Source organism: Papio anubis, chromosome 3 (genome assembly GCF_008728515.1).
Source record: "Papio anubis isolate 15944 chromosome 3, Panubis1.0, whole genome shotgun sequence".
NCBI classification, from domain to species: domain Eukaryota; kingdom Metazoa; phylum Chordata; class Mammalia; order Primates; family Cercopithecidae; genus Papio; species Papio anubis.
Genome location: NC_044978.1, coordinates 147449065 through 147475649, shown reverse-complemented (window position 1 = coordinate 147475649; position 26585 = coordinate 147449065). Strand labels below are relative to the sequence as shown.

The window sequence follows — 26585 nt, the reverse complement described above, 5'->3', positions numbered from 1 at the left end:
AACCAAAAGCAGATGGGCATTTGGTTTACGCATCACTCAGAGACAAAGTACGGAAATCCCTCCCTTCCTAATGCATCATGAGCTACTGGGGGCAGGGACCATAGCTGTTTTGCTCAAACCTGATGGTGAATTAACATGTAAAGTACTTTAGTGTTTTCATAAGGTGCCAAATAAATTAGTTGTTATTCTCACAGCCTAGCATATAGGAGTTCAATGTTGGGTAGAGGACTGAATAAAGAACCTACTTTTTCAGATTCTTATTATTCCACCACTGGAAAACAATGATTATGGTCATAGTGCTGAGGATCATATTTGCGATGCCACAAACCCACCACCTAGAGCACAATAATTATCAGATTATTGCAAGGGGAATGGTTACTGAGGCTGGAGAACGGAGATGAGTCTTGGTGAGTTCCCTCTAAGCTCTGAGATGACAGAGGCCGCCTCTCTCACGGCCTTCCAGCCCTGCAGAGGGACCTCTTTCTAACTTCCACCCCCAGGAATTCTCCTAACCCCAGTTTCAAGGGGCGGGGAACAACCAGAATCTTTGTCAGGTCCGCTACGCCACGCCCCCTCCTCGCCATAGCCCCGCCCAGTCTGACGTCCCCTTCCCCCACTAGCTCGTCTCGCCACAGACGCTCCCCTTCCCCCAACCCCTTCCCCGGCTCGGGCCGTCCCCACGCCGCGCAGGAGAGCAAAGAAACCCCCGGTGGGGAAATGACTGCCGCGGTCTCTCGGGGCGCGCGGCCCGGCGAGGGGGCGGGGCCTGGCGGCAGGGGGCGGGGCGGGGCCTGGCGGGAGGGGGCGGGGCGGGCAGCAGCCTGCGCCGCGCCGGGACTGACTGGCTAACCGGTCTCCGACCCCCACCTACTCGCCCGCCCCCTCGGGGCCGCCGGGGTACTCTGACCCCCTGGCCTGGCGCCGCCTGACGGAGCGGGAGTGGCTCGCTCCGGGCCGGCCGGCGCCGGGGGTGAGGCTGCCCGGACGGGGCCAGGGGCGCGCGAGGGGCCGAGCATCCCACACCTCAGCTCGCCGGCCCCGGCCCCCGCCTCCCCCGCTCCTCCCGCCTGGCCGGCCTGGCCCGCGGTGACCCCCGGCCGCCTCCGGAGCCCGACGCGGTAAGTGCGACTTCCTCCTCGGCGTCGGGAGGGGGCCGCTCCGGGCAGGGCCCGCTCCCCACCCCCACGCGACTCTCACGCCCAGCAGCGGCCGCCCCGAGCGCGCTGGGCGCGAAGACGCTGCCCCCGCCAGGAGGCGGCTGCGAGGCCCTCCGATTCAGAGGGGCTGGACCGAGCGGGGGCCTCCCCACACGGCACCCGGGGCTCGAACCCCGGCCCGGCCTCCCCGCTGCACGTCCCCGAGCGCTGGAGCCGGCGCCCGGGCCGCCCTGGAGTTGTGGAAAGTTGTGGATGCGGCGCTGGTGGCCGGCGGTGAGGAGCGGACTGCGGTGCACACGTTGCTGCTTTTCCGGACTGTTTCTGCCAATAAAACAAACTGGAAACCATTTCGGATTTTTTTTTTTTCCTCTCCTTATTACTTGCAGGCAATTTTGACCTAAGTTTTTAAGCTTTTCTTTTAAATAATAGCCTCGCCCCCGGAGTGTGGAGAATAAGACGAGGACTTCATTTTCCCGAGACCCGGCGTGTCTGGTGAAACTTTTCCATTTAGGCATTTATTTCAGTGCATGCTCTGGGATCAGAAGCTGGCGGAAAAAGTTTGCTGTGTCAAAGAGTAAAGCATTACTGTGGTTTTTTATCTCTTCATTTCATTTTTTAAATTATTCTTTAGTAGTCGACAAGTTCACAGAATTCAAAAGGTGCAAAAGGGACAGACAGGCTCCCCACCCACCCCTGCACCCCCGCCAATATTCTGTTTCTGGTGTCGTCTTCCAGAGGTTAGATGTGCAGATGCCCCTCCTGCTTGCTTTGAAAAATGGAGCTGCTGTTATGTGCCTGGCATCTGCTGGTGCTAAATAAATGTTGATTCTCCTTCCTGTTAGGAAATAGTTTAATAACTCTTTTTGGTTATTAGACCTCTGGCGGCAAAAAAAACAATCATGACCTTTTTTTTTCCTTTTTTCTTTTTTTTTTTCCTGGCTTTCAGCATTTACAGATTTGACTGCATTGTGAATGTGTATGTCCTATTGGCTTGTTATGACTTATGTGAATACTTTTACACAAAGATGAATACGCTGACATTGCTGGGTAGTTGGGCGGGGAGGGCGGAATCAACATGAAATTGTAAGAAGATGCAATATGTACAATAGGTAGTTCCAGAAACTATATATTTGAAGCAATCTAGGGACCATGTAGTACCATAGGATAAAACAAACTAAATGGAAAAATTGAGGTAGAGCAGGAAAAGAAGAATACAAAGTCAAGAAAAAAGATAATACCAAGTTCCTGTTTAAAAGATCCTGTGCTAGAGATGAGTCACAGTTTGGGCCTTGGGCTTCCTGGGAGCTAGGTAAAAAGAGAAAAAGGAACAACATAAGTTTCAGCCTGTTTTGGCTGGGCGCGGTGACTCACGCCTGTGATTCCAGCACTTTGGGAGGCCATGGCGAGCAGATCACTTGAGCTCAGGAGTTCAAGACCAGCCTGGGCAACATAGTGAGACCCCTGCTCAAAAAGATAAATAAAAATAAAATAAAATAACAAAGTTTCATTTGTTTCTAATTCCAAGATTAGAAACAAGCCAGTTCTGCCCTAAGCAAGGCGTTTTCCAGTAATGAGGCCTGAGAGGCATATTTTCCTCATGGGCCCTAATAAAAAAAGGAGATATGGGATGTAGTTGACAATATCTTTAAAACGCCCCTAAGGAAAATAGTGAATTTTGCACAACAGTGTTTTTCAATACAGGAGAGTAATAAAACTGTTAATAAGTTTTCTGAAGGAGTGGAGTTGATCCATTTATAACTTTTAGAATGATCTAGAACAGTATTTCCCAAACTGTTCTAAGGAATGAGAAAATATTTCCTTTCTTGCAACAAGATTCTGAGCTCAAGTAAGTTTGAGATAACTAGATTAGAAAATTGGTTTTACTACAGAATTTCTTGGAGATTTATTATACTAATGTTCAAGTTGCTATTTTAAAGAGGGATATATTTTGTAATCTTTTCCAAATCTATTTGACTATATAACACAAACTGAGGACCACTGAACCTATAAAAATGGATGAATTAGCTGGGCACAGTGGCTCACGCCTGTAATCCCAGCACTTTGGGAGGCCAAGGCAGGTGGATCACTTGAGGTCAGGAGTTCAAGACCACCCTGGCCAACACGGTTAAACCTTGTCTCTACTAAAAATACAAAAATTAGCCAGGTGTGGTGGCACGTACCTGTCGTTCCAGCTACTCAGGAGGCTGAAGGAGGAGAATCGCTTGAACCCAAGAGGTGGAGGTTGTAGTGAGCTGAGTTGGTGCCACTGCACTCCAGCCTGGGCAACAGAGTGAGACTCCATCTCAAAAAATAAAAATAAAAAAAGATGAATTATCTATTCTTCAGGCAGTTCTTCGTTAGTATTTCTTACGACTGAGGTTCAATGAGAATTGGAAAGCAAAGAGTTGAGGTTAGCCAATTTGGTAAGGTCCAAAGTGAAGATAATTTAAAAGTCAGGATTTTTAACATACTGTATAGCAAAGGAGAACGCTACTTCCCCCAATTCTTTCACATTCCTTCATTGTTCTGCAAGTTGCCTGTTGAAGGACCTCTAGGGCACCTTCTTGTTCTGTACTTAGTGTCTATGACTTAGACTAGGTATAGGCAAGTTGAAGTCCTTGAGGAATGACTTTATTCTTGGATGTAAATATGTGATTGACTTTTTTTTTTTATCACAAACACTATTTGTACTGTTAATTTACTATCAAATCATAAGCATTCCATAGCTATGAGAAACCTAAGAAAGCACAGTACAGCGTGGAAAGAGCGAAGATTTGAAGCCAGAAACTCTGGGATTGTGTCACTACTGAATGTGCAGGATTGTTTCCAGCAAGTCGATGAACCTCCCTGAATCTATTGCCTTATTTGTAAAATTAGAATGATGACAGTACATAAATTCATTTATGAAATAAACGAGAATCTACTGGGTACTGGGTAGTAGAAAAACAGCAGAGTGCAAATGAAATAATATATCAAGAATTCTTCACTGTCTAAATTTATTCCATTCTTGAGTGCAGATGGCAAGAGTATGGAAGGCAAGGAATGGCACCTATCCAAATGTGTTTGGTTCCAGAGTTTGAGATGGCAGGTACAGAGAGTTGAGAGAATGAGGTGTTGATCCAAAAATTTATCAGAATCCGTTCAGTTCCTGTGTTCGGATGATGAGTTTGGATAATGAGGGGCACTTCCATTCAAAAGTATTCTCTAAATGATAGTGCTATACAAAATGATACCATTCTGAAACTAGAGGGCCAGAGCTATTCATTACCTCATTCCATTTATGAGAAAGGGGTTTGTTGAGTATACCAGGCAGGATAGATTATGCTGTGGTAACAAAAGAACTCTCACATCCTATTGATTTTAAACAGCGAAGATTTTTTTTCTGTTATACTACATGCTGAACCAGGTCAGCAAGAGAACTCCATTACAAATGGTCAGTCTCAGGCTATCGGAGGCTATATTTCAGCACGTGCTTCCACAGTTGTTAGGACAGGGAAAAGGATGTGGTGATTTTACATTGGCTCTTTTCTTTTCTTTTTTTTTTTTTGTGAGACGGAGTTTCACTCTTATTGCCCAGGCTGGAGTTCAATGGCATGATCTCAGCTCACTGCAACCTCTGCCTTCTAGTTTCAAGCGATTCTCCTGCCTCAGCCTCCCGAGTAGCTGGGATTACAGGTGCCCGCCACTGTGCCTGGCTAATTTTTGTATTTGTTGTAGAGATGGGGTTTCACCATGTTGTCCAGCCTGATCTCCAACTCCTGACCTCGTGATCCACCTGCCTCAGCCTCCCAAAATGCTGGGATTACAGGCGTGAGCCACTGCACCCGGTGTACATTGGCTCTTCAGGGCTTCTGTCTGGAAGTGACACAGGTAACTTCCACTGCTATTTCATTGGCCAAAAGTCACTTGACTACCCCCAACTTCAAAGAGATGGGGAAATGCATTTCTACCATGTGCCCAGAAAGAGGAGAACTGGAATAGTCTGTGAATGGTCTTAATGACTACTAAAAAGGCTTCAGAGTCCCATGAGCTAACACAGAATCTAAATAAATCAAAATCCAAATTATGTCAGTACAGTATTCTATTTAGAAAATAGAAAACAGCATTTCTTTGTGTATGTGAGTGTGTTTAATCAGAATTATGCTAATGAGAATTATAAAGAACATCTTTTATTAGTTTGAAATGAAATGCTTTTGAAAACTCCACGATTAGGTTTGTTATTTTGGCCAAATGAATTTCATTCTTTTTAAATTGTATGTCCATTCAATAAACATTTGTTAAATGTGTATAAGGGGCCAGGTGTAGTGGCTCAAGACTGTGCAATCCCAGCACTTTGGGAGGCCAAGGCAGGAGGATTCTTCAGTCCAGGAATTTTGAGACCCGTCTGGACAACATAGCGAGACCCTGTGTCTACAAAAAATAAATAAAATTAGCTAGGTGTAGTGGCATGTGCCTCCAGTCCCAGCTTCCACGGGGGTGGGGGTAGGGAGGTGGGATGATTGATCATTTGAGCCTGGGAGGTTGACACTGCAGTGAGCCATGGTCAGGCCACTGCACTCCAGCCTACGGAACAGCAAGACCTTGTCTCATAAATAAATAAATAAATAAATAAATAAATAGTATAAGGCACTGTGTTAGGCCTGTGAGGATAAAAAGATAAATGAGGGTCGGGCATGGTGGCTCATGCTTTTAATCCCAGCACTTTGATAGGCTGAGGTGGGCGGATCACCTGAGGTCAGAAGTTTGATAGCAGCCTGACCAAAATGGTGAAACCACATCTCTACAAAAAATACAAAAGAAACTAGCAGGGCATCATGGTGCACGCCTGTAATCCCAGCTACTCTGGAGGCTGAGGCAGGAGAATCGCTTGAACCTGGGAAGCAGAGGTTGCGGTAAGCGGACATCACGCCACTGCACTTCATCCTGGGCGACAGAGTGAGACTCCATCTCGAAAATAAATAAATAAATAAATAAATGGGGAGTTTACAATCGCAATAGAAAATAACTATACTTGAGTTCTCTCTCCCTTTCTCTTTAAGGCGTCATTTACAGTGTGTAAATGATGTGTATACACACATATATAAAATAGTGAAAAATACTAAATATATAAACTGTTATACTTTGTTCCTGTCTGCCTTTTTGGATTTAAGGAGTATTTCATGACAAATTAAACGATATTACTTAAATTAGCATAAGCAAAAAGAATGTCGTGTTAGAAAAGGAATATAGTTTATATCGGAGGCCAAGGGCGAGAAGCGCACCTGGGCCTCAAAAGCAACTGGCACCAATAACAGAAAGCTAGGAGCTAGGGCTACTTTCTATCTCTCCAGGTCTATATGATTTCTTGCTAGTGTCTCTTTCTGCACTTGTATTTCTTTCTTTTTCTCTGTTGACTGATTTTTCTCTGTTTTGCTGTTACTGGGTGTTTTAATCTAAGAGTTTATGAACTTGAAACTAGAGGCTTTAGCAATTTTAGACAATCTAAAAATTTTTAAGTGCATTGTCTTCGTAAGCTCTTAACCACTAAGGAAATAATGCAGTTGACTCTTAAGGTATAACAAATTAGCGTAATTGACAACTTTATAGTAGAGAAAGAGGCAGTTATAATAGCTTTCAATCAAAGAAACCAAGGTGCCATGAAAAGTTCTACACAATTAACATCAGCTTGCAAATTCTAGTGGGACAGGCTGATTATGATAATCAGGATAAGAAGGTATAACTGGATCTGACTTAAGTAACTACGATATTCGCTCCCTGAACACTGGCAAATGCCATCTCCGTTGTAATCCTTTCATCCATCCCTTCTTCCTCTCCGAGGGTAAGGATTGACTGAATTGTCTAACTCTTACAAGTCATCTGCTTTGATCCTGATACAGGGCTCCCTGGCCTCTCCTCATGGGTAATAATGTAGGAAGAAGGGCATATGTAATGTACTACCTAGCTCTGCTCTTTTCTTCCATCCAAACTGGTCTCATAGACACTCTTTATCTGAACATTTTACATTTTAATGTGCTATTACCATATCTCTTCACCAATTTAATCTAACTTTATTCTCAATACATTTCTATCATTTTCTGTTAGACTTGTTTACTTAGCTTCACTAGCATAGTTCCCTTGCATTTTCACACTATGCGATATCTCCTTCATGGTTGAAAAATATCTATAGCTTCACCTCAGCAGTGGCTGAAGAGATTAACTATGGGGAGGTGGTATATGTTACCTGAAGAGGATTTCCCAGGGAAAAAAAAAAAAAAAGATGAGTAAAAGCTGTATATGAGATTAGGTTTAGATTATAGAATGTCTGGAATATCATATTAAGACTCTTAGACACTTGTTGCTGTGCAAATGAAGGGGTTTTCTTGGATTTAACTAAACTTCAAGTTCAGAAAGCTTGTTTACTCAGAAGGCTATCAGACAGGAATCATAGCTTGCCAGCAGGGCAGCATCAAATGTTCCTCAGTGGGAGTGATTTTCACAGCAGTCCACGCAGGCAGCTCATAGCCATCTGGGCAGCACCTCAGAGGAAGCTCACGCTAGGTGGTGCAGGAGCTGCCTTAGCTTAAACAAAACAAAACAAAACAAAACACGTCCCACAGGAGCCAGTAACTCTAACACAAACTCCATAGACTGAGTTTCCAGGGTGGTTCTGTAAAAGCTATGCTAATTAAAAGAGCCATCACAGGGAAGTCAAAGCTATAGCTTCCTTATGAGGTATTTATGGTTCATTTATGGTTCCTGAGTCTTGATGCAAATTTAATCACAGGGATCATTTTTACTATAAGTAGTGTTACCTAGTAACATAGTTGAGGTACCTAGTTTTACAGATGCCAGGAAACAGAGCCAAAAGGGTTAACTGAAGCTTAACTCTACTCATACTTGTATTATCTGCAGTGCCTTTCATTAAGAAGTATTCCATAATATTTCTTTTGCTTATTTTGATGTAGTGTGTTTCTACTCTTTTTAAATTTATTATTATTATTATTATTATTATTATTATTATTATTGAGATGGAGACTCGCTCTATCACCTGGGCTGGAGTGTGGTGGTGCAATCTTGGCTCACTACAACCTCTGCCTCTCAGGTTCAAGTGATACTCCTGCCTCAGCCTCCCAGGTAGCTGGGATTACAGACACCCGCTACCACACCCAGCTAATTTTTTGTATTTTTACTAGAGATGGGGTTTCACTATTGGCCAGCCTGGTCTTGAACTCCTGACCTCGTGATCTGCCCCCCCTCAGCCTCCGAAAGTGCTGGGATCACAGGCGTGAGCCACCACACCCGGCCCATTTACTCCTTTCTATGATGGAGGAAGTAAAATAAGTTGAGAGGAAGGTGAGCCTGGAAAGGCAGGCAAGACTACTAGATCATTAAAAATCCTGAATTCCATGCTAAAGATCTTAGCTTTTATTTATCTTGTAGCTGATCGAAAACAAACAAAAATAAACATTTTAAGTACAGTGATGTAGTCAAGAATTGCACTTTAGAAGGCTACTTTGGCGATAGCGTGGAGAGTAAGAGAGGATTTAGACTTCAGGTTGGTTGGTTCATTTCTACTTAATATTTGCTTTTCTTTGGGGAGCTATTTCTTTGATAAGCAGGAAAAAGGAATACTCAAGTCTCTGCTCCACAGGAGTTTAGAATTGCTCGCCTGGTTTCCGCATGGTTCTTTGGAGCGGCCTGAATCAGTTTGTCCTAAATTTATTTGTCATCTCCTTCCCCCCATTGGAGTTTGGGAGGACTACTCTGAAGTGCCTCCTAAGAACATTGGATTTAATCTAATGCATGATTAACACCAAGAAATTCTAGCCTCGACTGATCTCCACTAATCTCCATTTGACCACTGACATCCTCCTTTTGCTTTTTGCTGAAGTTAAATTATTGAACAGGTTATTGGTGGCTTTTCTTTGGGTCTAGTTTTAGGGCAAGCTAGGCAGTTTAATGCTTAACTGGTTTAATTAACATTTGTAGTGATTAACCATTTCTAATTATGAGCAATTGAGAAACAGTGCTTCACATTTTCTCCTCTTTATTGCTCACGCTGCCCATTACTACCCTTTCCCTACCTGACTTATGCTGTTCTAACAAAAATATATAATTTATAAAATCTGGATTGGTCCTACAGCAGAATCAAGTTGATCTGTGATTGGCTCATTATGTGTTCAGAGAGCACAGGCAACTTTAATTGATGATACTTGTGACTGGAGAGTACTGATTGATTAAAAATTTTTTTAACCTCCATCACCATAAAGCTATGTGGTGAAACACATATCTTTGGATTTGGTTGAAGCACTTCTGGATTTGGTTGAAGTCAGTAAAAGACAAATTTGTGGTTATCCAGATTGTTACTTTTTATGGCACATAAGATAATTGGGTGTCTCAGCACATGCCAACCATAATGGATCAGGCAAGAATTTAGCAGTGGTTTTCCATCATTTTTTTAATGATATTACAGTTTTCATCCTTGTGCACAGCAAATATATACTTACATTGACAAAAATCTAAGGAGTGGATAGCAAGGGAACCTTGTTTTTTACCAGTCATCAAGCCAAAGGACTATTTTCAAAAGTAATGATTTTGTTATACCATAGTAGTATCAACCGTAACAACTTTTACAGGTGAGCTTAAATAAAGGCTACATAATGTTAATTTAGCTGAGTTTTAAAATGTCCCTTGCTTTACTACCAGGTGTCAGTACTGATAGGTAGTTGTGGAATAAAACGATTCTTTTGATGTTACTGTAGGCCAGTACTTTGTAAGAAACAGCAGCAGAAATTGGGAGGGTGCTAAGTAGGGAGAAATCTGTGAGGCACTTGTACTTGGTGAATAAATGTCATTTGGCGTTTAACTGCAGTTATGATGAACTGAATATTTTGTTATATAAGAAATCATGTGTTCCTTAAGTACTCTGTTTTTCCCCCACTTCTGTGTCTTACTTGCTTTTAGTTTGGTCAGATATTATCGGCAAAGAATTTGTCTGCTCTGCTACTCTCTACTAGACATCTATCCTTGTCCAAGTCAACTATACTCTCAATCTACTTCCTCATTTTCATAACTACTCTACCTGCCCCACAAGGTGTTTGTGAGTAGTGAATGAGAATACTTCTTGCTTTGAAAGCAAGAAGCAGTGTGGTGTATTCGAAAGTATATGGTTTTTAGAGTCCATCCTGGACCCTGCCACTCACCAGATATAGGTATTAAGTCAGGTTAATTAATCTTACTTCAATATCTTCATCTATAAGGAGTGGCAAGCTGGGGGCAGGAATGACCCCTGTTTAACGGAGTTTTTCTGACAGCAAAATGCCCCAGTCTAAAGTATTTTATATATTATTGTGCTCATTTGGGCACTTAAGAGAGAGTAGCTGCTGCTACAAATCCTGACCATTACTCAATACTTAGATGTGCCACTTAATCCTATTACTGAAGAGAAAACTGAAGACAAAAGAGGTGAAATGGTTTGCCCAAATTATACAGCTAGCTGGTGAGTGGCTTAGCTATTGACTCAGACTCTTTCTACTGTGTCACTTAGGCTACCATTAATAAGTGATAATGTGGGAAAATAACAGCAGAAGGACACTCCACCAACTACTTCTGAACTGACTTGTAGCTCTAACCTGATGCACACTCTTCTGTAAAATGTACTTACTGATACCACGGGCCAACTGAACACTCATAGGTAAGTAGGCAGCTCCATAGCTGACCTGTACATCTCTGCTTACTCGTTGAATTGAGTACTTACCAGAAGTTGGTTCTGTTTATTCACAAACCTGTTTTTAACAATTATACTTGTTATAGTAATTATAAAACATTAGTAAACATATAAATTGATGAAAATGTAAAGAAAAGAGAATTCTTCCTGTGAAAATTAAGTTGAATGCTTTGCGATGCCTCTCTGTAAATGAGTTATTTAAAAAATTCTATCAAGTTGGATAAAGGCTGGATAATTGTAAGAGACTAGGGAAAAAGTCATCAAAGTCTAAAGCAGTGCCTGTCAAGGGCCATCAACCAGCTACCTGGTCTTCAGACTATTAGGGGTCCTCAAGGATATAAGGAGCACACATTAGAATATTAATTAACTACATTAGGCAAACTAATGCACACTGGTTCAGCAGATATTTTGTTTTCATGGTGAGACTTTCTCCTTGAAGAAAGCAATGCATTAATTTACAGTCTGGCACAAGTTTTCCTATGGTGGACAGACCACTGGTCTAATGGATTCTGTATTCATATTCTTTCAGAAGTGCTTTTAAGTTCTGTTTCCATTTATAGAAACTGTAAGTGGAAATCATAGATGATGGATCATTATGGGTATGACTTATGCAAGAAAAAGGACCCAAACTCAGTAGGAGACCCCTATCAAATATGTGGTATTAACCCTATATAAAAAGATTTACAAATGAATGTGCATGTATATGTTCAAGTTAAAAGAACATCTTTAAGAGAATGTATATATTATTTTTATGATTATTGACTTTTTTCTTTAGTGGATCAACTGTAGGTTTCATCTGAAAAGGGGGCTTTCACTGTACTCGGAGTTCCAAGTTGACTGGAAATCAATCTTTGACCTCTGCAGCTGTCTAAGCTTGCCTTGCTATCTTAGCTTATCCTATGCATTCTGTGTGTAGCTTCATCATGCTGTATTATAATTTTTAAATTTAATGTCAGTTCCTGCATTGTAAGTGATATGGTAAAGGGGCATAGTTTAGTTTAAAGGTTAAAGTTTACTTCATTTACTTTTCTTGCCTTGATCTTTTTCATCTTGATCTTCTCTCATAAATGTATACTTATAGGTATATATTACAGTGATTTATTTAGGATACACAAAGAAATAAAATCTCTATATTATATGGCTTTTACCATGAAGTCATCTTCAGTTTTGAGCATATATCAAAGTTCTTGACTGCCTAGTTTTCAGTCTACCATGTGATTTGTAGAGCCAGATTTCTTGGTATAATGCAACTGAATTTAAATTGTGTGTGTGTGTGTGTCAGTCTCGCCCTGTTGCCCGGGCGACCGTGTGATGGCACAGTCTTGGTTCACTGCAACCTCCACCTCCCAGGTTCAAGCGATCCTCCTGCCTCAGCCTCCTGAGTAGCTGGAACTACAGACATACGTCACTGCATCCAGCTAATTTTTGTATTTTTGTAGAGACAGAGTTTCACCATGTTGGCCAGGCTGGTCTCGAATTCCTGACCTCAAGTGATCCACCCTCAGGGGTGCTGGGATTTTTTTTAATCTTCTTCATTTGTAGTTCTTATATTTCTGATATTTTCTTCATAAAAAATAAGAAGTAAGCTTAAACATTAATGCCTTTATGGCATGAAATTTAGCATTTACTTAAATTTAACACTTTTAAGGCATGAGCCACTGCACCCAGCCTAAATTTAAATTTGACATTTTAAAATTTTCATTTACTGATTAAATTAGAAGTATTTCCCAGTTGTTTTTAACAAAGTGAAAGATTTAACATTGTGCTAGAAATCTTAGTTTTGTATTTCAAACTGTAAGTTTTTTATTACAGAAGACATTTTGGTGCCATGTGTTTGTGGTAGCAAGTGAATAGAATACAAAGATAACCAGTGTTAACCCAGGGCTCACTTGTTCACACTTTAAATTTCCGGTTTCTTAAATAGATTAATTTTTGGCTCTAGATCCTATCCTAGCTGTTTGATTGCTTGATATATGGTTAAAACCAAACATGTCTAAAGCCACACTCAATCCTCCTGAAACAATATTCTTACCTCCTTATTTGTGTTAATTTTAGTATTCTTCTTCCAGTCACTCAAACTTGAAAATGCTGTCATCTTTGACTTTTTCCTGTCTGTTTGCCACAGCCATCCTATAAGGCCTCTGTAATATCCTCAACTTCCACCACCCTTTCAGATCTTGTTGCTTTGAGTCAAGTTTGAACTGTGCCTCTCACATGGTAGAGTTTTCTGACTGGTTTCCTTACGAGGTATCTTCCCTCGCAAATCCATTTTTCACCATTGCCAAATTAATCTTGAGGTATATTTCTAAACCCTCACCTCAAAAACCTCAACCTCACCCAAATAAAGGACATACTTACCTCTTCTTAATTCAGTAGGAGTTTCATTCCAGACCCTCTGTTGCTGGATTTTAAAATCTTTCAAGTCAAGGTCTATGCCATTAGTTTATTCATTTTTTAAAATTTAAATTCAGAAATGATTTAAATACCATGTTCTGTACAGGTTATTAGGGATATAGTGGTCCCTGTCCTGATTGATTTTTGTGGTCTATTTCCTCATCTTTGCATTTTGTTCTGCTTACAGAACAAAAGATTTGTTGCATTTATAGAAATACAGTATATTTTTTACATTTATAATGTTTGCTTTTTATGAGAATGGAGAAGCAGTACAGAATATCTGGTGTTATTTCTAGAATTAAAATCAAGTTTAGTAAAAGTAGATCTCAAATCATTTAGGGTAAATAATTAACTGAAATTTTCCACCATCATACATTTTTAAGTGTTAGGGAATTTACATGCTGGTAGAATTATATTAATATTCAAATATTTTAAATCAAATTCTGATAGACCTAATTTGACAAAATTTAAAAAGTATCCCAGAACTTTGGAGGGCTCTTCAAAATCATGCAATGCAACTTACTCTTTTTGTAACTGAGGAAAAACAGAGAGGTGAGAGCTGCTGGGTTAGTATGGTAAAATTCTTGATGTTTTTTAATGCAGTGTATATCACACACTTAAAACTTTAGAAATAGATTTATTAAAATTGATGAGCCGTAAATACTGTTACCTAAAAAACTCTATGTGAAGAGAGATTGATATAATGATGATTAGTAATATAAACTAGCTACCAAATAGCCATGATTTAAATTGAGTAAAGACATAGCTTTAAAAGCCACGCTGTTAAAGTTAGCTCACCTTCAGTCTATCTTAATGACATTTCAGTGTTTCTATTGTAATACTGAATAGTGTCATCTTTTAAATTCACAGACTAAGATTTGAGCAGTTTTGAAACAAATTGCACATGGGTCCTTTAATTACATTTTGAAAAATGTATTCATAATTGACACATATTATCTATTTTAAATAATACTTGAGCTTTTGTATCTCAAGTTTAACCTGAAATAAAGCAAGGTTATAAAATCAGAGGTACAGAATATAATTTTGTAATTAGTTTGAAGAAAGTGTGTCCACTTGAAAAGACATCTGCTGTTTAGCCATTGGATTTCAAGTGATAGAATTTTATGCCTTAAGAATGAATAGAAAAAAGAAATTCTTAGAATAACATTGTGATTTTTCTCCTAAGTTGAAAAAATACTGTATGATTTTGCCAGCCAGGCACCGTGGCTCAGGCCTGTAATCTTAGGACTTTGGGGGGCTGTGGTGGGTAGATCACTTGAGCTCAGAAATTCAAGACTAGCCTGGGCAACATGGCAAAACCTTGGCTCTACAAAAATTCGCCAGGTGTGGTGGCGGGTGCCTGTAGTCCTAGTTACGTGGGAGCTGAGATGGAAGGATCACCTGAGCTCAGGAGGTTGTGGATGCAGTGAGCTGAGATCGAGCCACTGCACTCTAGCTTGTGTGACACAGTGATACCCTGTCTCAAAAAAAAAAAAAAAAGAAAGATTTTATCACCAAGGTAAATGTGTCTGTAATTTTAAAATTAGATTCTTAATTTATTTTATAATTTAAAAAATAGACAGTATAAGTATCTACTTTTATTATTGCTCTTACAATTGTTGGATTTTATTATTGCTCTTATAATTGTTGAATAATTTATGTATTCATTAGAGAAATATTTATTGAGCACTTACTGTCTCCTAGGTACTATTCTATTATAAGTGCTGGGATTACAGTCATAACCAAAACAAAGCTCCACTCGAGCTTACTTTGTAGTGAGGATAAAGACAACAAGCAAATAAACATCTAATATGCCAGGTGGTGGTAAACACTATGAAAAAAATTAGGAGGGTCAGCGGGCTTGTGAATGATGAAGGGTCTAGTTTACAGAGAGTAGTCAGTGAAGACCATTTTGATAATTTAACAATGTAATGGTTTTTAATACATACTGATCTTTTATAAATAATTTTCCTGGGAAATACTTGTCATCAGAGCTGGATAAATTTTGGGGCAAAATAATTTTATATTGGTGAAAGTTGTTGGAACAGAAGAAAAGGTGTTTTTTAAGTAAATGCTGAATTTCATTCCATAAAGGCATTAATGTTTAAGCTTACTTCATATTTTTTATAAAGAAATATCAGAAATATAAGAACTACAAATCAAGAAGATAAAGATTGATAACTTAACAGAAAAAAAAAATAGAGGCCTAAATAGCCACTTCATGGGGGATATCCAAATGACCAATAAACATGAAGAGTTACTCAGCCACATTAATAATGAAGAAAATGTTAAGGAAAACCAAATGGGATACCATTACACACCTGTCAGAATGACTAAAATTAAAAAGACAATATGGCCAGGCACGGTGGTTCACGCCCGTAATCCCAGCATTTTGGGAGGCCGAGGCGGGCGGATCAGTTGAGGTCAGGAGTTTGAGACTAGCCTGGCCAATATGGTAAAACCCCATTTCTACTGAAAAAATACAAAACTTAGCCAGGCATGGTGGCGCACGCATGTAATCCCAGCTACTCAGGAGGCTCAGGCAGGAGAATTGCTTGAACCCGGAAGACGGAGGTTGCAGTGAGCTGAGATCATGCCACTGCACTCCAGAAACCCCATGTCTAGTAAAAACATAAAAAATTAGCTGGACATGGTGGTGCGTGCCTGTAGTCCTGGCTACTCAGGAGGCTGAGGCATAAGAATTGCGTGAACCCGGAAGATGGAGCCTGTAGTGAGCCAAGATTGCACCACTGTACTCCTGCCTGGGTGACAGAATTAGATTCTGTCTTAAAATAAAATAAAATAAAATAAAATAAAATAAAATAAAATAAAATAAAATACACATACCTTCAACCCAGCAGGTCCACTCCTGGGAATAAATTCTGTAGATATAAAAGCCTCACAAGGATGTTTCTTTCAACATTATTTTAATGGCAAAAAACCCCAAAACCTGAAATCAACCTAAATGCCCATTAGCAAGGAGACAGTTTAATAAATTGTTTTTTTACAGCAGTGAAATATCATGTAAGTCTTAAAAAGATTATTAATATTTCCATGTATATATAAAATTAGATGAGAAGAGCAAAATGCTAAAAGATGAATACAATATGATCTGTCTTATAGCAATAGCAAAAACTCCTATATATGTGTATATAAGTTTGTCCATGATTTTTAAACATGGAGAGAGGTGTGAAAGGCTGTATGTACCAAGCTTGGCGTCTACAATGATTACCATGGGAATGAGTGGAGGAGGATTGACAAAATAAAGGTATCTTTCATTGCCAGATGTTTGCTGTCTCTGGCTCCTGCCCACTCAATGCCTATAGCACTCTCTGGTCATTCCAACAACTAAAAATCTACCACCACCACCACCACCACTACCCATTTTCCAGAAGCCTTTAGGAGCAGGTTGGTGCTTCCCTTGTTGAGAACCACCTACTTAGAGTAACTGAAGTGTTTACAAAGATGGTAGTGCCTGAGCTAAACCTTGAAGGATGAAGTGTGTTTTTTAAACCAGAGTTTCTCTGGGAGGCAAACAGTGTTATAAAAGAGGAAACACCATAATGTAGACTGCCTTGACCGATGAAGTGGTGTGTCTATGTTGGAAAATAGTTAGAAATAAAGTTGGATAGGTAGAGTGAAGTTAGAAGGGTGTTGATCAGAAGGAGTCTGACAAAGGTGAGAGGAGAGGGGAACGTGTCTTTTCACTGTCTAATGCGTCCTGCACAGTACCGCCAAGTTAATTTTCTAAAACATTGTCCTGTTCAACAGTCCATTCAATAATGCCTTTGCTGTATGCTCAAGGCATTTTATCTCATTGTATTCATCTAACTTCATCTCTTACTACACCTTAAAATTAATTAGGTATGGCTGGCTGATCAAACTGATTATTTCCCACTTCTTCCTTGTAGATATGCCCACCTCATGCTTTTATTAGAATCTTTTTCTATAGAAATCTGTCATTCTACCTAAACAACATTTTACTATTCTTAGCAGCCTTCTCCCTAATGAAACTGGCCCATACCATCCATTACCATCCTGATATCTCCTTTCTTTCATACAGTTTTTATGTTTCCCCATATTATTTAGCACGAAATTGTACTTGGCTTTTTATGCTTCTCATTCTTGTTTCTCTGAATAATTTGTATTCTCCTAAAGAGTTGTGTGAGGTTAAGATATATGCCTCACAATATTTTTGTAAACCTCCAAAGTAGTTTTTGTTTTTGTTTTTTGGTCAGCTTACATAGGCATCGCCTTTTGTATGGAATTAATTGATAAAGGAGTAAATTCTGAGCACCCTGAAAACTCAAATTCTGCATTGATAGATCACACTTTAATATTGCAGCATTTTAATGTTTCTTATTTTACCTTATCAAATATTTTGTATTTGGTTCAATAGCTAGATTTAATTATTTTGGGTGTTAGGAACCAAGATGTATATATCTCTGTGTCCCTGACAATGCCTAGTAGATTGCATTGTTCACAATAACTACTCAGTATTTTTTAGTTTGATTTATTTTTATTTGCTTTATCAATTTGCCTTAACTGTAACCATGTTCAAACCATAGTTTGTTTTGCTAACAACAGAGGGCACCATTAGGGCACTTGTACACCCAATAGTCCCATCCCAGTCCCTGGTAGCTTTTTTGAGCCGCACTTTCCTTTTCCTAAGTAATGTCATAGACATTTGGATATTATACTAACTGGCAGTGGCCCATTTCTACTTATAGAGAATTCCTGGCCTCAGTTTATTTGAAAAATAGTATTTGTTACTTTTTGATCCTTTCTAGTTTTCAGACTTATTATTCTTTATCCAAGTGAAATCTTACCCAGGATCTTACTATATTAATTAGATCCATTTGTTTTACGAAGGGAGAAGATAGAGGTGAAGGCAACAATCTGGAGCCCCACCTTTGTACTCCCCTTTCCTCCTCATTCCCCACCCAAAGAGCACAGCTTGAAAAATCACCATAACTCATCTAATTTTACAAATGCTTTTTAAAAAACTTGTTTTGTGGTATTTCACTTAGGGACTTAGTTTAGAAATAGAAACATTTTAGTTTTAAAGTGATTATTTTTAAGCACAAAGGGAAATGCTATAGAGTTTCAGCAATAAAAGAGTTAATATAGTAAGCAGCGGAGACTGAGATACTGCAACGGGGATAGTGTTTTCTGTCTCTGTCATTTGTGGTTTAAGAAAAAGGGGGTGGTGTTCTGCATTTGAAAGGACTTTAATGAATGCTGTCAGTGTTTGTGAGACCTAATGGTCAGTATGGGAAAGGAGAGCCAGGAAAGTGGTCTAGCTGCTTCAGGATAGGTGGATGAGAGTTTGCTCTGATTGAACGGAATGTTCCACCGTGTTTCATCTTTATTCATTATCCTTTGTTCTTTAAAATCTGATATATTGGCATAAAAGTAATTGTAGATATATATATAAATGTGATTTATTTTCCTTTACATCTTTTTGTTGTGTACAGCAGGGCATATACTTCTCTTGTCTTGGTTGGATGCACAAATCTGTGTGCAGTGCTTTTTGCCCGTTGCCTAGACGATCACTTGGTTTCTCTGAGGATGTCTGGTTCTCGTAAAGAGTTTGATGTGAAACAGATTTTGAAAATCAGATGGAGGTGGTTTGGCCATCAAGCATCATCTCCTAATTCTACAGTTGACAGCCAGCAGGGAGAATTTTGGAACCGAGGACAGACTGGCGCAAACGGTGGGAGAAAGTTTTTAGATCCATGTAGCCTACAATTGCCTTTGGCTTCAATTGGTTACCGAAGGTCCAGCCAACTGGATTTTCAGAATTCACCTTCTTGGCCAATGGCATCCACCTCTGAAGTCCCTGCATTTGAGTTTACAGCAGAAGATTGTGGCGGTGCACATTGGCTGGATAGACCAGAAGTGGATGATGGCACTAGTGAAGAAGAAAATGAATCTGATTCCAGTTCATGCAGGTTGATTATTTTCTTACTGTTAGAATAAGGGGTGTGGGGGTATAGCTCTATAATGTTTTTAAATAATTTAATATTTATTATTTAAAATCTGATTGTATATGTACATCTGCATACACATATATCCTGGTATGAACATGTGATACTTCTAGGATTTTTTTAATGTTCTAATATTCTGTAAAATTACAAAGACAACAAATAGCATTCATTTTGAAATATCTTGTGTTCTATATATAGATCTGGCTCAGCTTTGAAAATAATATACAGTAGCAATTTCCTGTATCATTGCCTGTGGTTTGCTTCATTCATTAACCTTCTATATTCATATCAAAACTACAGAAAACATTTCTATAGTATGAAATTTTATGTGACATTTTAGTTTATAACAGATTATAGAGTCATTTTTTAATTTAATGAAAAGGAAAGGTTCTACAAAGAGATGCACATTGTAGTTACCAATTTTTTGACACAATTGTAGTTGTCAATAATATTTTTCTTATGGTTATTTCTCTTTGTCTTGTCTGTGTTACAGCTCTCCAGACTAATATAGAGAATACTGAGTAACATGTCTCTAAGATGACAGCTACTAATTCCTGTTACCTTCACTTTCACTGAAATGTGTGCTATTTAAGGAAATGAAGGACATTCCTTCAGGAAAGTTTAAGGAAATGTAGAGGGGCTAGATGTGATTATCTGGTGAAAAGGGGACAGGAAGAAGGGGAAATCAGTTAGAAGAAAAAATAAAGGAAAAAATTGGTAATTTCATAGTGACTTTATCTACCTTTTTCTTGGAATCTGGCTTTATCTTTGAAATGGATTTTCTTATTGATCAGTTTAAACTACAGTAAGATTATGTAACAAGTTAGAACATGAAAGTCATCTTTCTCATCCATCTTCATTCAAAAATATTTCTAAATATTTAAAGGCACAAATAACATCATTTGTCTAATTTGATTATTATATTTTTCTTTTAAAATTTCTGTGCAGCTTTTGATAACACTTGTAATTTGTAAGTTGGTTATTAATGATGTAGGCATCATATGGATTGAGACAAAACGAATTTATATATTTAAGTATAGCTTACTTGAGGATATTTACCACCTTTTCCTCTTCTAACCTTAAGAATGTGGAATTGGAAGGATAAAAAATGTATACTCTAGTCATCTGTCATCATTTGTGTAATGGAGAGGGGAATATCTGTATGTAGGTAAATAGTGTATTTAATTTAAATTTTTTTGAATTAGTTCATGACTTGGCATTATCTTAAGGGAATAGAAGCCACTAATAATTTAATTTGGAAATCAATTGAGCTAATGTGGTTTCATTGTTTGTATTTTCTTTGGAGACTTGTTGCCATAAAGAGAACAATTTATATAGTAAAAGATTCATTATTTTTGTGGAGAACCAAACAGTAAATGTTTCATTTGAAAATCAAAATATCAAGAATATTTTAACAAAATTAAAAAAATAAAACATTTATTTACCAACATAAGTAAAATCACATAAGAAACTCTTAACATAAGAAACTCTACTGGAGAAATTATAATGTGAATATAAAATTTTTATACATGTGTAATCTTGGAAAAATTTTACACACATTGGTTGCTATAATTCCTTACAACAAAGGTAGTTTGCCTGGCTAATGATTACTGAAATAAAATTAAGCTATTCTTTAGTATGCATACAGAAATATCTTGGTGGGCTATTCATTATGAAATAAAAAGATTATCCTTTTTTGACTGAGAGATTGCTATGTGCATTCTTCAATAATTTTAAATTGACATTTTTAATTTATAGGAGATATAAAAATAAAATGACATTAAAAAAATCTTAAATAAATGAAGTTGTTTAAAAAATGCTACTCAAGAAGACTCATCAAAGTAAAACAGGTGTAGACAGTTTACATCTTCAGTGACCAAACTATTCCCAAAATAAAATTTCAAAAATAAAATGTACTGTGACAAAATGTTTTTAATTTTTAGATATGAGGGGAAATATTTCAAAGCAATTTAATATTTTGGATGGTTTGAAATTTCAATCTTCTTATTGCAAATACGGAAAAAAACAAACATTGAAGATTTTAGAAAAGTCCTTTGTGTGTACATTCTTTTTCTCTATTTTTTTTCTAGATTAAATAGATCTGATTTTTATATTTTCCTTCAATGCCCTGGCTGAGTCTTTGACCTTGTCATAAAGATACATTTATTTGCACTCAGCTTTTTGATTAAGTGAGCAGTCAGACTTCTCTAAGTAGTTGTTCATCTACTGTAAACAAATCAAAGCCTGTCACTGTTAATGTCACACTGACATTCATCAATTTTTTTTTTTTTTTTTTTTTTTTTTTTGAGACGGAGTCTTGCTCTGTCACCCAGACTGGAGTACGATAGCGCGATCTCTTCTCACTGCAACCTCTGCCTCCCGGGTTCAAGCCATTCTCCTGCCTCAGCCTCCCAAGTAGCTGGGACTACAGACATGTGCCTGGCTAAATTTTGTATTTTTAGTAGAGACACTGTTTCACCATGTTGGCCAGGCTGGTCTTGAACCCCTGACCTCAAGTGATCCGCCCACCTCAGCCTCCCAAAGTGCTGGGATTACAGGTGTGAGTCACCACATCTGGCCTCATCAATTTTTTTTTATATAACTTTGGAACAATTCTTTTTCTTATATAATATTTTGCAAATAATATATAGTAAATATGTAGTAAACATTCTGAGCATACTACAGATTGATATCTTAAAATGTTAAAGACATAATGAAGAAATACATATGATATACTAATTACTTGTTTTAACCATCATAATATTTACATGAATTTCAGAACTTAAACTGAAATTTTGAGTTATTAGAAAAAGGGGAAGACAGCTAAGTGGTTTTACATACTCAGAATCTCATTAACCACGGTGGATCTGGACAGTTTAAAGCAGGAATTAAGAGGCAGCATATATTGGTCATGTTTTATCAGTTGTATTCTAACAAGGAAAGATGTCTGTCTGAGTCTTAGACTTCTGGTAATTTCTACTACCATCCACCTAAGTGATTTAAAAGTTTCTCGCCTTTTAACTTTGACCTTGCCTCTGTAGCCTTGCTACCTTTTCTCCATGAGAGTCATCTAAGTCATTACTTTGGTATTAAAATACAGACTTAGTCTTCTTATAACATGAGGAATTTTAGACCTTCAGTAACAGAGCTGTCACCTTTTATGTGAGCAATAGGATCCTAGATCCTTAATTGAGGATGAATTCATACCAGGGCTAGCAAAATCTATATGGTGGCCCAACATGTAACCATAGTATAAACGTGGTTTATACTTCCCTTGATTTACTGACCTTGAAATTATGTAATTTTTGACATATTTTCAATTGGAGGAATTTTATTTCAATTTCATTTATAAAGTTAGAGTTTAATATCATCAGGCTATTTTTACTCCTTTTGCATACAATTTTACTGCACTTTACAAGTACAGATGCTTCCTGACATGAAATTTTTCACCTTTACAATGATGGAAAAGCCTCATGCATTCAGTACATTCTGCGACTTACAATGGGGTACATCCCAATAAACGTACAATATGTTGAAAAAATATCCTAAGTTGAAAGTGCATTTTCGATTTTTGTTGGGTTTATCCAGACATAACCCCATCATAAGTTAAGGAGCATCTGTGTTAACAAATAATCATTGCTGATACTAAACAGGTGCTTCCTAACTGTGAGGCACTATTCTAAGCACTTTACTATGTTAACTCATTTAGTCTTCACAGCACATTCTTGAGTTAGGTTGCTGCCGTTACCAACCTAATTTTAATTTTATAGATGAGTCAAGTGAGGCACAGAAAGGCTAAGTAACTTGCTCAAGGTTAGTAAGTGAAATGACTGCATTTTTTAAAAAGAAACTTTATTTTTTTAGGACCATTTTACATTTACAGGAAAATTACAAATATGTTACAGTAAGTTCCTATCTACCCCATATCCAGGTTCCCCTGTTATTTGTATCTTACATTAATATGGTGCATGGGTTACTAGTAATGAACCAGTGGTGATACATTATTGTTAACTAAAGTCCATACTATATTCACATTTCTTTAGTTTCTTACCTAATGCTCTTTTGAGTTCCAGGATCCTATCCAAGATATCACATTACATTAAATCATTATGTCTCCTTAGCCTCCTCTTGGCTATGACAGTTTCTTAGATTTTACTTGCTTTTGATGGCCTTGGCAGTTTTGGGAGTACTAATCATACTAATCAGGTGTTTTGTAGAATTTCTTACTCAATTGAGGTTTGTTTTCCCATAATTAGACTGAGCTTATGGGCTTTGGGGAGGAATACCACAGAGATAAAATGCCATTTTTATCACCTCATATCAAAGATGCACACCGTTAATCTGACTTACCACTGTTGGTATTGACCTTGATCACTTGGAAATAGTTGCATTTTTGAACTCAAACAATTAAGTTGTAGATTTCATGCTCTTAACAAACACTGTACTATTAATATATTGCCTACATACCTATGACTATTCATTTAATCACAGAGTTTAGCTATAGCATGTAGCTAATTATTCATTCTAACCAGTTTCACCTTTCTTCAGTTAATTCTCTTAGTTCTTGAGAATGGCAAGCTTGGCTAGGTTACAGGTATAATCTCTTGACTCACCCATATGACTCACCCATAAGTCTTTTTTTTTTTTTTTCTTTTTTGGTGAGACAGAGTCTTGCTCTGTCACTCAGGCTAGACTGGAATGCAGTGGTGGGATCTTGGCTCACTACAATCTCTGCCTCCTGGGTTCAAACAATTCTCCTGCCTTAGCCTCCAGAGTAGCTGGGATTACAGGCGTGTACCACCGTGTCCAGCTAATTTTTTTATATTTTTAGTAGAGATGGAGTTTCACTGCATTGGCCAGGCTGGTCTTGAACTCTTGAGCTCAAGTGGTCTGTCCACCTTGGCCTCCCAAAGTGCTAGGATTACAAGCGTGAGCCACCACACCTTGCCCCATAACTCTTTATCCACGATCTTCTAATCCATCTTACTGACTGCTTGCCTCTCTCTCTTTCCACTGCAGATATCTCAAACTCTTTTATTTTTTGGTCAATTGATTTGCTACTCCTCAACTCATCCTGAAGGCATAGGTCCTCCTCCCCTCCCAGCAAGAGGTTATCTGCATAATATCACCACTCCTCATGGGCATTCTCCTTTTTCTGGACCCTCTTTATGTTGTCTCTGCATCTTATTGTTTGATCCGGTCTATTAATTCTGGTTCAGTTTTAAGTTAAAATCCTATAATGGAAAAAAAAATGTGTTTCCAGCGGTAGCAGAGAAGTTTATAATGAACTTGTATCTGGAAAGGACAATATTGCATTGTCTCCCCTCTCACATATATGCCCACATCTTATCATGGACTCCTTTGAGAATGTGACTTAAGCTATGTAACCTCTCCCCAGAAAACTGTGTGTGTGTGTGTGTGTGTGTGTGTGTGTGTGTGTGAAATATTTCATATAGGGTTCAAGGAGTTCATGAACCCTCAGAAGGCTATCTGTATGCTGTATCCATCAGAGTTCTTAGTTTTAAGCAACTGAAGTTGACCGGATGATTTAACCAGAAATAGGAATTTATTGAATCATAATAGTTCCCAGAACTCCTGGGAAAGCTGAAGAATCGGCATATGAAAAGGATAGGTCCTACAGTTACACAATTGACCTTTTAAACTCCAAATTGTTTAAGCAGAAAATCTGTCTTAAATGCCATTTATCACTCACATTTTATTTTACCTGTGTTTCACTTGGAACTAGAGAGTGAGGGTTTAAGTGTTTAGAATCAGATATATTGGGCATGAAAATGATGGCATGTAGACACACACACTTCGTAGATAACTACATAACTACATAATTTGCTCATTTAACTTTAGGAAGCATATTAGTAAGGCATAGGCTAAAATGATATAACAAAGACATTCATAAACACAGTGGCTGAAATTAGATTGAAGTTTATTCAATCTAATTGCCCACCTCACAGGTGGGCAAGTCGCCCAGGGCGGGTAGGTAGCTCTGCTTCATGAGTTCATTCAGAGACCCAGGTTCCTGTTATATTGTTTCTCCTTACTGTATGATGTTGTCTTTTCTGCATGATTGAAGCTTACTCAGCTGTCCCTCAGCATGCCAACCTGTAGGAAGGACCAAAGAGAGGAAAGGGAAGACATTAAGCAAGCGACACAGGTTGCACATATCAGTTCTGCATATATTCATTGGTCACATGGCCACAACTAGTTACAAAGGAGGCTCAGAAATACAGTCTCACCCTGGGTAGCCATGTCTCCAGCTAAAAGTCATTTACTGTGGTAGATATAAAGAATGGATCTGGGATTATAATCAACAGAGTGCAGGAAGTGAAGATGGCTGAATAGAATGCTTCAGAGTTCTTTAGATCTAATTTTTAAGTGAATTTTCCCTATTACCTTATATATATATTTTACCATATTTATATATTTTTATATTTTTTACCATATATATAATACATATATATATATATTTTTTTTACCATAGAGCCATTAGAAAAGACAGATAAGTAAAAATGGAAAAAGTAAAAATCATCAACTACCCAGCCACCTCAAAATGCCAACTGTTAATTTGAGGAAGTGTCCTGTTATATTTTCTGTACATGTATAGTATGTGTTTTTAAAATAAAAATCTCAATCTTATTGTACCTTTTGTTTTGTAGCCTGCTTTTTTTGCCCTAATGTAAGTTTGTAAATTAGAACTCATGGTTGAAAATGACAGAAGCCCAAATCAAACTGACTTAAACAAAAACTAGAAATTTTTGGTTCACAGAAATAAAAAGTCCAAGGATAGAGTCTAGCTTTAGACATGGCTGGATCCAAATGATGAAATAACACCAATAATCTATTTTTCTCTATTTCTAACTTCTGTTTTCCTTTGTGATGCCATCATCTCAGGTAGTCTCTCAGTGTGGTAGCAGAAAGGCCATTAACAGCTCCAAGTTTACTTTTTGTCAGCTTAGCAAGCTCAATGGAAAGAAAGTGACACTTTTCCAAGAGGGTGATCAAACATCATGAAGTTGACTCTGATTGGTCTTGTTTGGGTCCTGTGCCCACCTGAACCAATTGTTATTGCCAGGAGATACGATACTCTTATTGGCCAGGCCTCATTGGCTTCTACACCTCTGAGCATTCCCTGTAGACTGAGGCAGGGAATGTGTGGTTTCTGAAAAAGTAGAGATGGGTTTTATTACCGTAAGAAGGAATGCTGGATAGGCAAAAACAATGTCCACTAAATAGCTCTGTAGGCCATTAAATATTCTGTATCTTTTCAAATGGCTCCATCATTCTTCCGTGCTTGGATTGTCCTTTTGTTTATTTAACCAGTAT

At 38.3% G+C, this 26585-nt stretch overlaps 1 protein-coding gene and 1 long non-coding RNA gene across 9 annotated transcripts in view; one reads left to right on the top strand and one right to left on the bottom strand.

Annotated features, from left to right (window-relative positions):
- The first annotated feature begins 682 nt into the window (after nt 1–682).
- The window catches only part of KLHL5 (kelch like family member 5), a 78800-nt gene continuing 52897 nt past the window's right edge, over nt 683–26585 (top strand). The window contains exons 1-3 of one of the 6 annotated variants that reach the window (XM_021938368.2): nt 834–1118; nt 10684–10830; nt 18738–19211. In XM_021938368.2, the coding sequence (XP_021794060.1) occupies nt 18829–19211 (383 nt within the window). In that variant the 5' untranslated portion in view covers nt 834–1118; nt 10684–10830; nt 18738–18828. Of the gene's footprint in view, nt 1119–10683; nt 10831–18734; nt 19212–26585 lie in introns of all 6 variants that reach the window. The other 5 variants (XM_021938367.2, XM_031664654.1, XM_017958640.3 and 2 more) reach the window with 5 other exon arrangements.
- The window catches only part of LOC108585885, a 65715-nt gene continuing 63426 nt past the window's right edge, over nt 24297–26585 (bottom strand). For all 3 annotated transcript variants that reach the window (XR_004182809.1, XR_004182808.1, XR_001902446.3), the window contains one exon: nt 24297–25364. This is a non-coding gene — a long non-coding RNA (uncharacterized LOC108585885). The remainder of the gene's footprint in view (nt 25365–26585) is intronic.